This window comes from Pelodiscus sinensis, chromosome 31 (assembly GCF_052426305.1).
Source record: "Pelodiscus sinensis isolate ZL-2025 chromosome 31, ASM5242630v1, whole genome shotgun sequence".
In the NCBI taxonomy this organism is placed as follows: domain Eukaryota; kingdom Metazoa; phylum Chordata; order Testudines; family Trionychidae; genus Pelodiscus; species Pelodiscus sinensis.
This window is the reverse complement of record NC_143082.1, coordinates 14,694,320-14,707,202: the sequence shown is the minus strand read 5'-3', so window position 1 is coordinate 14,707,202 and position 12,883 is coordinate 14,694,320. Positions and strand designations below refer to the sequence as shown.

Sequence of the window (12,883 nt, the reverse complement as noted above, 5' to 3'; positions counted from 1 at the left end):
CCAGCTCTGGAGGGAGAGGGGCCTAGCTGCCTCCTAGCAAGGGCACCTTGGACAAAGCAGTGCTGGGGAAAAGTGGGGAGCCGGGGTGCTCGGGCCTGAATAAGCCCCAGGCTGAGGCCCAGCAAAAGGGGCTCAGGGAGATACTCGGGGTACAGAGGAGCAGCCAGGGTAGGAACAGGCAGCAGGTCCCGTCCCCCTGGCCCACGATGAAACAGCCAGTTCAGACTGCAGCTTGCCCCTGAGGGAAGGGGCTAGGGGACGAACAGCAGTGGGCCACTGAGGCAAGATGGTGGCTTAGAGATAATGGGGGTTCCCTGGGAGGGGAGGACCTCGGAGTGTGGGTGCTACGGCTGGGCAGCACCCAGAGGGAAGGGCGCCTCAGTCTGGGAGGGGCGAGCGGTGGAGAACGGACAAAAAGGTAGGTAACGGCGGGCGAGACACCGCCAGCAGAGGGCGCTGTGAGGCTGGGCTCATTCCCAGCATGACCAGCAGGTGGCGCCGCAGTAGTGAGTCACGAACCGAGACAGACACGCCCCCTAACGGTTTTGCACAGAGGGATGGACCAGGCTATGAGAACGTTTTCTCCAGGGATAGCTTGTCCAGTGACGTCTGTCCGGTGATAAGCCACTGCCTACCCCCCACACTGCCCGTCTGCTCTCGCTTTTCCGCCGCTTCTTGCCACCGTGGGACCCGTGAATAGGCCTCCCGCTCCTGTGCCTTCACGCCCCTTTGCACTGCCAGACCACTGTGAACGTGCACAATGGCTCTTTGTGCCACTGTGTGTGGCGACTGGCACCAAAACGTAACGCTACAGAATTAGCCTGACACAGCTCAGCAGTGCTCACAGGGCCTGATTCTCGGTGGCTCTGCCCCTCCTGCTGGTATTTACACCGGTGAGGGGTAAAATACTGCCACGCCTAAATGGTCACCATTTACACCATACTTTGCACTAGTGCAAAAGGGCTGCCCAACGGAACACGAGGCCTCCGGTATGCAAGGAAAAGTAAACAACAGCACTCCGGAGGGGGAAGGACAATCCAGTCACAAAGGGACTGATGGAAGTTGTGTTATGACCAGACTTCATCTATCTTAATTCTTATTAACCACGAAGCACCATCCAGCTAGAAATGAATGATGTCCAAGAAAAGCAACAACTCTAGTTCTCAGAAGCAGCTCGGAGCCTTACCTTCCAGCTCTTCTTTTTCATAATGAATATTAACAACATTACTGGTCCCGCCTTGATCCACAACCGCCTCTTCGTCAGCTCTCTGTTTAAAAACAAAACCAAACCAATGTAGATTCAGGGACACCGAAACATTTCACGAACCCGCGGCAATGCTGCCGCATTTTTCTCATTCAGAACCAAAACCTATTAAAAACAATTCCAAAGACATTTCAAAATTTCCGTTCCTTGTTTTTTTTTTTTTTTACAGTTGAAACATTTTAAAGTGCGTGCAATAAAAATGAAACATTGTGTTCCCACCATGTGATTTTTTTCAACTTTTCAACACACCAAAAACTTTCTTTTCAATTCAATCGTAAATGATTTTTTCTTCATTTTCAGAGTTGCCAATGCGCCAAAAGATGCCCTTTTCGCCTGGCTCCAATTAGCAGCACAATGTGAGATTCTCAAACACAGTTAAGGTGCGTCTAGCCTGTATTCCTTTTTCGAAAGAGGAACACAGTCCAGACGTACCTTTAGTGTTGGCTTAGCTGCGCTGCCACTGCTAAAACTGTAACCACTTATCTTCCTAGATGTTTGTACAGCACCAAGCATAATGCCATCCCAATCCCGACAGAGACCAGCGGAACGCGAAGAAGCAAGGAGCTACAGTCAAACATTCACAACATCATGGATTCACGCACGTCTCCTGATTTAATTATGCGTCTTGAGAGATTTGGTGAGTTTCCAAAAATACCCAGCTCCTGGAGTCATGAGATTTTCCTGCCATCACCGTCTTCTTCTTTTTTTAAGCCCTCATAATTACAGAAAAAGGTTAAAAAATGTGAGGCCTAAAAGTTAAGACACACACAAGACAAATAAACTGATCCCAACCATTGTGAGGGGAGGTGGTAAATCTCATGATGTTTATGGTCTATACCGGGGTGGGCAATAATTTTCATCAGGGGGCCACTTAATGAATTTCGGTACGTGGTCGGGGCTGGCTCCACCCCCAAAAGGGGCGGGGCTTACATGGAAGGGGCGGGGCTGAGAACTGGGCTGGAGACATGGAATTAAACACACAGCAAAGAGCTCACGGCTCCAGCCTCTGCTGGAGTAGCACCACAAGTGGGAGCCAGGAGCCATTTAAATAGAATCCTGCTGCCTGAGCCACCGCCTGGAAATTCAGTGGTACAGGCAGCAGGATATAAATAGAAAACAGCTAGATGCAGCCTGTGGGCTGGATGAAAGTGTTAGGCGGGCCGGATCCGGTCCCAGGGCCACATCTTGCCCAGCCCTGGTCTGAAAGAATTGGGTTTGTTTAGTTTAGAAAAGAGAAAACTGAGGAGGGACATGAGAGCCGTTTTCAGGTATCTAAAAGGGTGTCATAAGGAGGAGGGAGAAAACGTGTTCATTTTGGCCTCTGAGGATGGAACAAGAAGCAATGGGCTTAAACTGCAGCAAGGGAGGTTGAGGTTGGACATTAGGAAAAACTTCCTAACTGTCAGGGTGGTTAAACACTGGAATAAATTGCCCAGGGAGGTTGTGGAATCCCCATCTCTGGAGATATTTACGGGTAGGTTAGAGAAATGTCTATCAGGGATGGTCTAGACCAGTGGTCCCCAACCATTTGAAGCTGCCAGGCGCCAGGGGGCGTGGACACTCACGCACCCGGGGGCGGGGCCACGCATACACCACACCCCCATGAACCACGTGCCTGGGGCCAGCAACCTTATGCGCCGCGTGGCCACGGGTGGGGGGGCTGCCCGTTTGCATCAAGCCTGGGGCCAGTGTCTTCCAGAGCCGCGCGCCCAAAGCCGGCACCCCCCCCCCCACAGCCACGCGCCCAGGGGCCAGGGCAGCCAATTCACCATGCTCCCAGGGCCAGCGCCCCCCATAGCCGCGTGCCCGGGTGCAGGGAGGCCAATTCGCCGCACGCCCGGGGACAGAGCACCCAATTCGCCGTGCGCCTGGGGCTGGCGCTCCCCGTGCGCCATGTGCCCGGGGCCGGCTCCGGCACCACGCATGCACCACGTGTCCAGGGTGGGGCCAGCACCAAGCACTGGGCGGGCACAAACAAATGCCCCCATGGGCACCGTGGCGCCTGCAGGCACCGTGTTGGGGACCACTGGTCTAGACAGTATCTGGTCCTGCCATGAGGGCAGGGGACTGAACTCGATGACCTCTCGAGGTCCCTTCCAGTCCTAGTATTCTATGATTCTATGATTCTATACACACTTTAATTATATCAGCATCGTTAAAGCAATAAACCCCCTGTAGTGTGGAAGGAGGTACACTTATATCGGTATAAAAAACAACAAATAGCCTCCCAGCACCTTAGAGACTAACAAAAAATGTCGGTGGTATCATGAGCTTTCGTGGGCACAGCCCACCTCTTCAGATGACTGGAGTTGAAGGCGTTGGACCAGGTTTCAAATAGGTAGCACAGAGAGGTTATTTATTTAAGGACCGACCCCTTAAACTCCATTGATCTGTAGAAGTGGGTTGTGCCCATGAAAGCTCATGATACCACCGACATTTTTTGTTAGTCTCTAAGGTGCTGCTAGGTGCGTGTTTTTAAGTTTTCCCAGTTACAGACTAACACGGCTACCCCTCGGAAACTTTTAGAGCAGTATAGTTTATTCCCAGTTTATTTAGCTGGTTTAAAGATGTTAAAATTGGCATAACGGTGTCCACATGCAGTCACTTTCAGGATGGTTCAGGCCAGAGAAAATGTTCGTTTCTCAAAATGCACAACAACCAAAAAGGACACAGAAAAGTCTTTGCTTTTCCCTGACATCGGCCTTGTGGAAAAGGATCGCCCCTCTCTCTGAGCAAAGATGCGAAGACCGGCTGCATTTCGGACGTACGCCACAGTTGTGGCTTTAACACAGCGCCTTTTGGAATAGCATTTTGTCCTTCTCTTCATGCTACATTTCTGCTCTTCATTGTTAAGACTCTTTCAACAGGGGGAAAGTACACCGTTGTGTCCTTGGGTGTGTCTAGACTACATGCCTCCTTCGACGGAGGCATGTAGATTAGCCAGATCGGAAGAGGGAAATGAAGCCGCGATTAAAATAATCGCGGCTTCATTTAAATTTAAATGGCTGCCCCGATCTGCCGATCAGCTGTTTGTCGGCAGATCGGGGCAGTCTGGACGCGACGCGCCGACAAAGAAGCTTTTCTTCATCGGCACAGGTAAGCCTCGTGAAACCAGGTTTACCTGTGCCGATGAAGAAAGGCTTCTTTGTCGGCGCATCGCATCCAGACTGCCCCGATCTGCCGACAAACAGCTGATCGGCAGATCGGGGCAGCCATTTAAATTTAAATGAAGCCGCGATTATTTTAATCGCGGCTTCATTTCCCTCTTCCGATCTGGCTAATCTACATGCCTCCATCGAAGGAGGCATGTAGTCTAGACACACCCCTTATGTTTCCCCTCAGCACTTGGAAAGTCAGGTGTGCAGGCAGGGCTGGATTACCCAATAGGCAGACTAAGCACGTGCTTAGGGCGCCAGCCGAACAGGGGCACCAAAAAAAAGAGGGGTTTTTTTTAAATTTGATAGTTCAAAAAAAGCATCGAAGTCGTCATCATGGGAAAAATCAGAACTCTGCAGAGCCCTCTTTTTATCAGCTGAAAAGAATAAAAAAACCTCAGAGAACTACGTGTCAGGACAGAGTTGATTCGCTTTCCCTATTGTGTATGGAAGCGGACGTGCTTCGTCGAGTCAGCGTCAATGAACTTATCCAGAATTTTGCAATCAGAAAATCTAGAAAGAAGCTATTTTCATTTCAGCAGACATGTAAGTTTTGTGTCATTTCGAAAAATAAAAATTTATTTTACGGTGTAGTATTGTTTTTATTTTGAATTACATATGGCGGGGCACCATAAGCTTTTCAGTGCTTAGGGCTTCTAAAGGTCTTAATCCTGCCCTGCGTGCAGGTGAAGCTGGTATCACTCTTTGCAATTAGAGCTTTCCAGAAAAAAAAAAAAAAGCAAAACCTTTCCAGCTGGGAGGCGCAGAGAAGGGATTCTGAGAGGCAGGAATGGTCACTTTTTAGTTTGCGTTTGTCTCAGAATGTATCTTATTCCCTTGGCTCGCATAAGACATGAGGGTTGCCAGATGGTTTCAGGAAAAATACCGAACAACAACAACAAAAACATGCCAGGAAAAAGTTTGTTGAGAAAAAAAAGGGAGGGGCCAAGAGTTGTGAAGCAAAAAACAAAAAATACCGTGATGGCTGCTGGAGCTAAAACAACAACAAACCCACTGACTCGCAATACAATTGCAAGAGAGCAGCTTTATAGAAACAGGAAAGCTAAAAGCAACGCTGCTTACACATATTAATGGGCTCGAATCAAACAAGAACACGGAGCTTGATTTAAAAGCATATGCTATGTCGGCATGCGTAGCGCTCTGCTTTGTAAACAGAGATGCAATTAAATATGCTTCTTTGTCATCATCTACCACCCCATTCTTCTGCTCTCTTATCCTAGGATTCCATTTTGTTTCCCTGCACGCCTGTCTGCGATGCTGGCAGAGGCAACCCTTGGAAAGAACAAAGTTTAGCGACACCTGCGACTTGTATGGATGCCCCCAAACAGATTGGCAACATCCAACAGGTAGCTGGAATGAGTCCACTTTTTAAAACAAAAGCCCTCACCATGAGCATGTTTCGGTTCCTTAGACCCCAAGCCCTTTGGGTCAGGGATTGTCTCCTACTGTGTGTTTGGACTAGCACAATGGGGCCTCGATCTTGGTTAGGGTCTCTAGATGGGACGTATTAATAACCTGTGGAACTCCTTGCCAAAGGATGTTGTGAAAGGAATAGGTAGCAGGTTTAAAACAAGCAACAAGAAGTTTTTCTTCACGTGGCGCAGTTAACCTGTGGAACTCCTTGCCAGAGGATGTGGTGAAGTCCAAGACTACAATCGGGTTCAAGAAAGAGCTAGATAAATTCATGGAAAATAGGTCCATCAATGGCTATCAACCAGGATGGGTAGGAATGGTATCCCTAGCCTCTCCTTCCCAGCAGAAGCTGGGAAGGGCCAACAGAGGAGGGATCATATGATGATTCCCTGGCGGCCCCTGACATTGGCCACTGTCAGAAGACAGGACACTGGGCTACATGGACCTTTGGTTTGATGCAGTCTGGCTGTGCTTATGTAAGAAGGAGACTAATTGAGGAACGAAGGATCCAAAAACAAACAGCTGATCAGAAGCGGTAAGGCAAATAACTAAGGTTAGCAGGCGTTGAACCGGAATTGTACCATCTGGGCCCTGGGACAGTACTTGGGACCTGAAGGGCTAATGCACTGGTGACTGCGTGTTACAGACTCTGTGTCTGTTCCACAGTCTGGACTACACCCCTTTTTCGATAAAAAGATGTAAATTAGACATATCGAAAGTACAAATGAAGCCAGAGTACAGGATCTTTCGAAACGGGGTATTTCTGTCGAAAATGCCCCCTCTAAACTGCCAGGTTTTTTCGAAAAGCCCCGTTTTGAAAAAAAGCGGCGGCCGCCATTATGCAAATAAAGCGCAGGAAATTCAAATCCCAGCTTCATTTGCACTTTCGATACGTCTAATTTACATCCCTTTATCGAAAAAGGGGTGTAGTTTAGACATACAAGCCGGCGATAGCTCCAGCTTTAGCTAAAGTTCTAATAACTGATGCTTTTTAGCTCTGCTGGTTCCGAATTCAAGCCCAGCCAAAAAGACCGCTATCATGCTATGCTTCAGCCTAGCATATTTGCCACAGACCCTACTCTTGCTGATGTTTGGAACATGCTGGGAAAATGATTAAAAAGAAAATCCGAACTCCACAGGAGGAGACTTGGGTGGCGTGTTTGTCTGGACGTGTCTCTTCTGAGTTCTTACTTCAAACGTACGGCATCGCTTGCAAATAAACACCGTGCATTCGGGAGAATCCTAGCGCCGGCCACGAAAAACAACGGGAAACCACTGAGACCACAGACGTGGTTCCCGTCGGAGAAGGAGCATTGCTCGTTACAGCCCCACAAGTCCCAGGTCTGGTGGAAACTTGTGCTGACTTTGTTGACAGAAAGCAAATTGGTCCTATTTCTGCAGAACTAATTCCCGTTACTTAGCAGCAAGGTTATTATCACAAACCCTCTTGCCTTTCCATTTCCTAATTACTCCTGTAACTAGCTCTGCTGCTGTGTGTCCCCTCTTAGCAACAGCCGCCAGACTGCCTCTGGCAAAGTTTCAGACAGGCACAGAATCACCCCAGTGGTTTCATTCGAAGGCAACATCAGACAGATCCTGATTCGAGTGAGTCTTATCTGACCCGTCTTAAAAGGCAGGATGTAAAAGCAATAGCCCTGCAGCAGAACTCTAGCTCATGGAAATTTAAACTCGTTAGCACCAGTTGTTTTTCAATTAAGGCCTTTAAGTGGCATTGCCTGTCCTTTGTATTCCTGGCTGAGCTGGTGTAACCCTGACCGAACCGAACCTGGGACCTCAGTGCGGAGTCTCTGCCGCAGGAGAGAAAAGCCAGCTGGCTCTCAGCAAAGGCTATAGAGCACTCTCATTCATCCTCTCCATTGCTAGGACTACATGCTGGCAATCGATCTTCTGACATTTGATTTAGCAGGTCTAGTAAAGACCCGCTAAATCGAACGGTGAGGGCACCCCACTTGACAGGTCCTTTTTTTTTTCCTTTCTCTTCCTTGTGTCTCTAAATTCTGGGTTCTCATTTTTTCCACTCCAGCTCATCTGAGGAAGTGGGTTTTGCCCACAAAAGCTCAGGATACTATATATATTTTTGTTAGTCTCTAAGGGTATGTCTACACTTGCACTCTATTTTGAAATAGGCTGCAAATGAAGACATTTGAAATTGCAAATGAAGCCAGGATGTAAATATCCTGTGCTTCATTTGCATATTCACATTATGGCGCTATTTCGAAATAGCGCTATTGTGAAATAAAACACACTGTGTAAACGCGTTATTTTGAGAGAAAACCCTTCTCTCAAAATAAACCCTTATTCCTTATAAAATGAGGTATAACAGTTATTTCGAGAGAAGGGTTTCCTCTCGAAATAACGCATCTACACAGCACGTTTTATTTCAAAATAGTGCCATAACGCAAATATGCAAATGAAGCGCAGGATATTTAAATCCCAGTTTCATTTGCAATGTCGAATACCTTCATTTGCATCCCTATTTCGAAATAGGGTGCAAGTGTAAACACACCCTAAGGTGCCACAGGACGACTCGTTGTTTTTAAAATTACAGACTTACACGGCAACCCCTTTGAGGTTATTTATGTCAGTGGGGTTGCGTACCGTAAGCCGACCTTCTGCATCTAGTCTAGACCTGGCCTCAGTAGCACTGCATGAGACAGGACACCACACCCAGCAGGTGTGTGGGTTACACTGGCACGTGGAAAGAGATCTGACCACAGTGGGAGAGTGTTCCGTTTATGTAGTCGATTCCCAGACTTGCTGGTGAGTTACATCACCCCTCCAACTAATTTCAACACAACTTAACTAATGAGGCAGACACCGTGCACCCGCCACCGAGCCTGCCAAAATTGTCTACATTAACGCTGCCCCCTGTGGCTTTGGAGGACCCTTTGTCCCATACTTGCTACTAAAAAAAAATCACCATTTCCGAGAGCTAAAATAACAGTGGTTGCCTTCTAAAAATCAATATTTGCCACCGGAAGCCCCACGGACAATATAGTTGTTTATTTTCCTAATTATAAGGGGAGACTGTGCTCATGTGGGATACTACAGTGTGTGGCAGCTGTTGGTAAATATGGACTTTCAGTGTAAAATGTGTGGGGCCCATCTCAGAGATGAATCACAGGGGAAATAATTAGATATAATTTACATCTTTTTTCCAGCCCCTTTCACATGTAACTTAGATCAGTTTGGACTCCTTAAACTGGGGTAGACTCTTCACTACCCACTGCATCAACGGGCAGCGATTGATCGTGCAGGGGTTGATGCATCGCGTCTAATGGAGACATGATAAATCGATCGCTAAGTGCTCTCCTATCAACTCCGCTACTCCACCAAAATGAGAAGAAAAGCGGAGTTGGTGGAAGAGTGTTAGCTGTCGGCTTACTGCAATGAAGATGCCGTGCTAAGCAGACCTAAGTACACCGATTTCAGCTCCGTTCTTCACGTAGTGAAGTTGCATAACTTAGGTCCACAGCCTACGGTCGACAGTTTAGAAAAGGCCTCATGTGTCAAATTCAGAGTTGATGTGTAAAACATAGGTCGGTAGGTGAGGCTCTCCAGCCAGATCTGCACTAGAAACCTTTGCTGGTAAAGCAGGGACTGCTGAGTGTTTGTGAGTGGGTAGGAAGGTGCTTTTTGGCAGCATTGCTATACCTACAAAAGCCCTACTGGAGATGTAGTTATACCAGCATGAAAGTACTTTGGTCCAGATAGCTTATTTTGTTCTGGGAACCAACCCCAAGTCTGGGCCAAGACCCCACCGTGCTAGATGCTGTACAAACACCAAACCGAAAAGGTCCCTGCCTCAAACAGCTTACAATCTAAGAATGAGACCTGGATCAGTAGCCAGCCAAGAGAGAACAAGGAAACAAAGAATCAGTACCAGTTAGCCTGCTAGGCAGGGTGTCAGCAGACCATTAGGGTAACTATGGTCAAGTGTTTTTGTGGGTATCACTGCAAAGCAGAGTTATGTCTTCATTTGTTGGTATTGCTTTTCTAGTGTGGATCTGGGCTAAGTCACAAACAAGATACGCCTGACTTTCAATTCTGTCATGGCTCAGGCCACGGCTCCACTGACCAGATGTTCTCACAATTGATTATCCAGGGTTCGATTTAGCAGGTCTAGTAAAGACCCTATAAATCAAACACTGAGGGTGCCCCTATTGGCACCATTACTCCTCACAGCAAGAGAAGTTGACCAGAGCATTTCTCCCATCGACCTCCATCTGAGGGACTGCCCCAGAAAAATCGATGCTAGGTACATTGACTCCAGCAATGTAATTCACATCAATGTTGTAATTCTTCCGCTCAATTCTGTGCTGAATAGGCCTCAATGGGAGGACTGTGTCCAGCTCTGGGCACTACATTTCAAGAAATGTATGGAGAAATTGGAGCAGGTCCAGAAAAGATCAACAAACATGATGAAAGGTCTAGAAAACATGAGCTATGAGGGAAGACTGACAGAACTGGGCTTGTTTAGTTTGGAAAAGAGAAGACCGAGAGGGGACATGAGAGCTGTTTTCAGGTACCTAAAAGGGTGTTACAAGGAGGAGAGAGAAAAATTGTTCTCCTTGGCCTCTGAGGACAGGACAAGAAGCAATGGGCTTAAATTGCAGCAAGGGAGGTTGAGGTTGGACATTAGGAAAAACTTCCTGCTTGTCAGGGTGATTAAACACTGGAATAAATTGCCCAGGGAGGTTGTGGAATCTCCATCTCTGGAAATATTTAAGAGCAGGTTGGACAGACGCCTGCTAGGGATGATCGGTGCTTGGTCCTGCAGTGAAGGCAGGGGACTGGACTCGATGACCTCTCGAGGTCCCTTCCCATTCCTGTATCCTCTGATTCTATTATTTTCTCTGCCAGCGTAGACCTGGCTTCAGAGAGAGAGAGAGGAAGTTGCTGAGCATAAGAGCTTCGGCTGCCCTGTTGTCCTTTCTTTTTCCCACCCTAATGACTGACGTGTCGTTGCTCGGAAAAAATGGGAACAGCGCTAAAAATACAAGCTCTCGAGGGATTCCTCGAGACCCAGCGACAACTCCTCACCAGCCATCACGGCAGAGTGTCTGTTCCCAGGGCTTGGATTTCTCTCGGCCCACAGACCAGGCACTGAGGCTCTGCCATTCTCGTTTTAAAACCGAGTCCACGAGGAATAATCCGAGCGGGAAACCCAGTCTTGAGATTAGCACGAAGCCAGAAAGGAGCTGCTATTTTGGGGTTCCTGCCAAACTTTGCACCCTGGGAATGGCTACAATATAAATAACCTGACCCCCTTCCGCGTTTTGGGCCAGATTCTGCCAGGGAGGCACAGGCTATAGCCAAACCCCATCTGCGTTGGGTTTGATCCCCCTGCACCACTGAAATCAACAGGAGCTTCTCAGCTGATTTCAATAGGCGCAGATTTGAGGGGGCGGAGCCTGGAAAATCCCGTGAGATACGCCTGGACATCACCCTGTCCCGGGGAGCTCGCTCCTGGCTCCTTTCGCCAGTACTTAGGCCCAGAGCTGTGACCGATTCCTATGGACATGAGGTGTCTAAATCCCTTGGCTTTGAGGCCTAATTCCCTGTAAAGAGAAATAATCTAATCACTACAGGTTGAACCTCTCTCATCTGGTACTCTCTGGTCCGGCGCTCTCTGGTCCGGCAACGTCCGTGGTTCGGCACGATTTGAGTTCGCCGGATGGCCCCTTAGCATGGGGGTGGCCAAGTTTCCCGTGGTCCCATAAAGTTTCTTTATTGCCCCCAGTCCTGGCTCTCAGGGTACGTCTACACTGCCCACTTATTTCAAAATAAGCTATTCTGGAAGAAATACTCCGCAATAGCTTATTTCGGAATAGCACGTCTACACTACAGGGAAGCCTCCAAATGAATCCGAGGCAGGCTCCCCTAATGTGAATGTACCACCTTGATTTGAAGCCCCAGGAGGCACTGGGGAGTAATTACTTCAATAGCCCTGGGCAGGAGCTATTTCAAAATAGCAGCAGTGGAGCGTCCACATTACTGCTATTCCGAAATAGCTATTTCGGAAGAGGCGCTATTCCTCGTGGAATGAGGTTTACAGAAATCGGAATAAACCGTCTGTTATTTTGAATTTATTTTGAAATAACGGAATTGCTGTGTAGACGCTCACACTGCTATTTCAGAATAACGGCCGTTGTTCCGAAAAACATTGTTGTGTAGACTCACTCGCAGTGTCCTGTGCTGTTAGTTCGTTCTAATTTACTCCTCAATGTCTTTTCAGAGCCTAGGAAGCAGCGAAAGTGTTGGTAATGCTGCTAGACAGTATCGACCTCCCGTGGTCTGGCAAATTCTCCCGAGGGTGCCGGACTAGAGAGGTTCAATCCATGGGAGGTAAATCCCATTTGAAGAAGCTACCAGCCCCAAGCGGAGGCTATTGCAGAATCAGGACTGTCAATATGCATGAGCTGTCAAGGACAAACTTAAAGGCAGCCTCATAGCTAGAGGGGAGAAAGTGAACTCCAGAACAACCGGCTTGGGCAGGGGAAAGTTTTTGTAACCCTGGCCCTGCTGGGAGAAGGTGTTACCGCCTGTTACCCGCCTGTTACCGGGAACAGGCATTCGGAATTCCCACAGGGCAGCAGAAGACAGCGAGGGCAGAGGTAACCTTTCTCCAGCAGTGACAAAGGGCCTGATCACTTGCTCTCAGGGGCTATGTCTAGACTGCAAGCCTCTTTTGAAAGAGAGCGTCTAGACTGCACGTTGAACTTTCAAAAAAGCGGCTTGCTTTTTCGAAAGAAAGCATCCAGTGAGTCTGGATGCTCTCTTTCGAAGAAGCCCTATTTACATTGAAGAACGCCTTCTTTCGAAAGAGGAACTTTCAAAAGAAGGCGTTCTTCCTCGTGAAATGAGGTTTACCACCATCGAAAGAAAAGCCGCGTTCTTTCGATTTAATTTCGAAAGAACGTGGCTTGAGTCTGGACGCAGGGGAAGTTTTTTCGGAAAAAGGCTACTTTTCCCGAAAAAACCCCTGAGTCTGGACACAGCCAGGGAG

General features: G+C 48.1%; 1 protein-coding gene across 2 annotated transcripts in view; it reads right to left on the bottom strand.

Annotated features, from left to right (window-relative positions):
* Nucleotides 1-12,883, bottom strand: part of SLC4A8 (solute carrier family 4 member 8) — a 78,873-nt gene that overhangs the window by 51,366 nt on the left and 14,624 nt on the right. For both annotated transcript variants that reach the window (XM_075901677.2, XM_006122693.5), the window contains exon 2: nt 1,187-1,268. In XM_075901677.2, the coding sequence (XP_075757792.2) occupies nt 1,187-1,268 (82 nt within the window). The remainder of the gene's footprint in view (nt 1-1,186; nt 1,269-12,883) is intronic.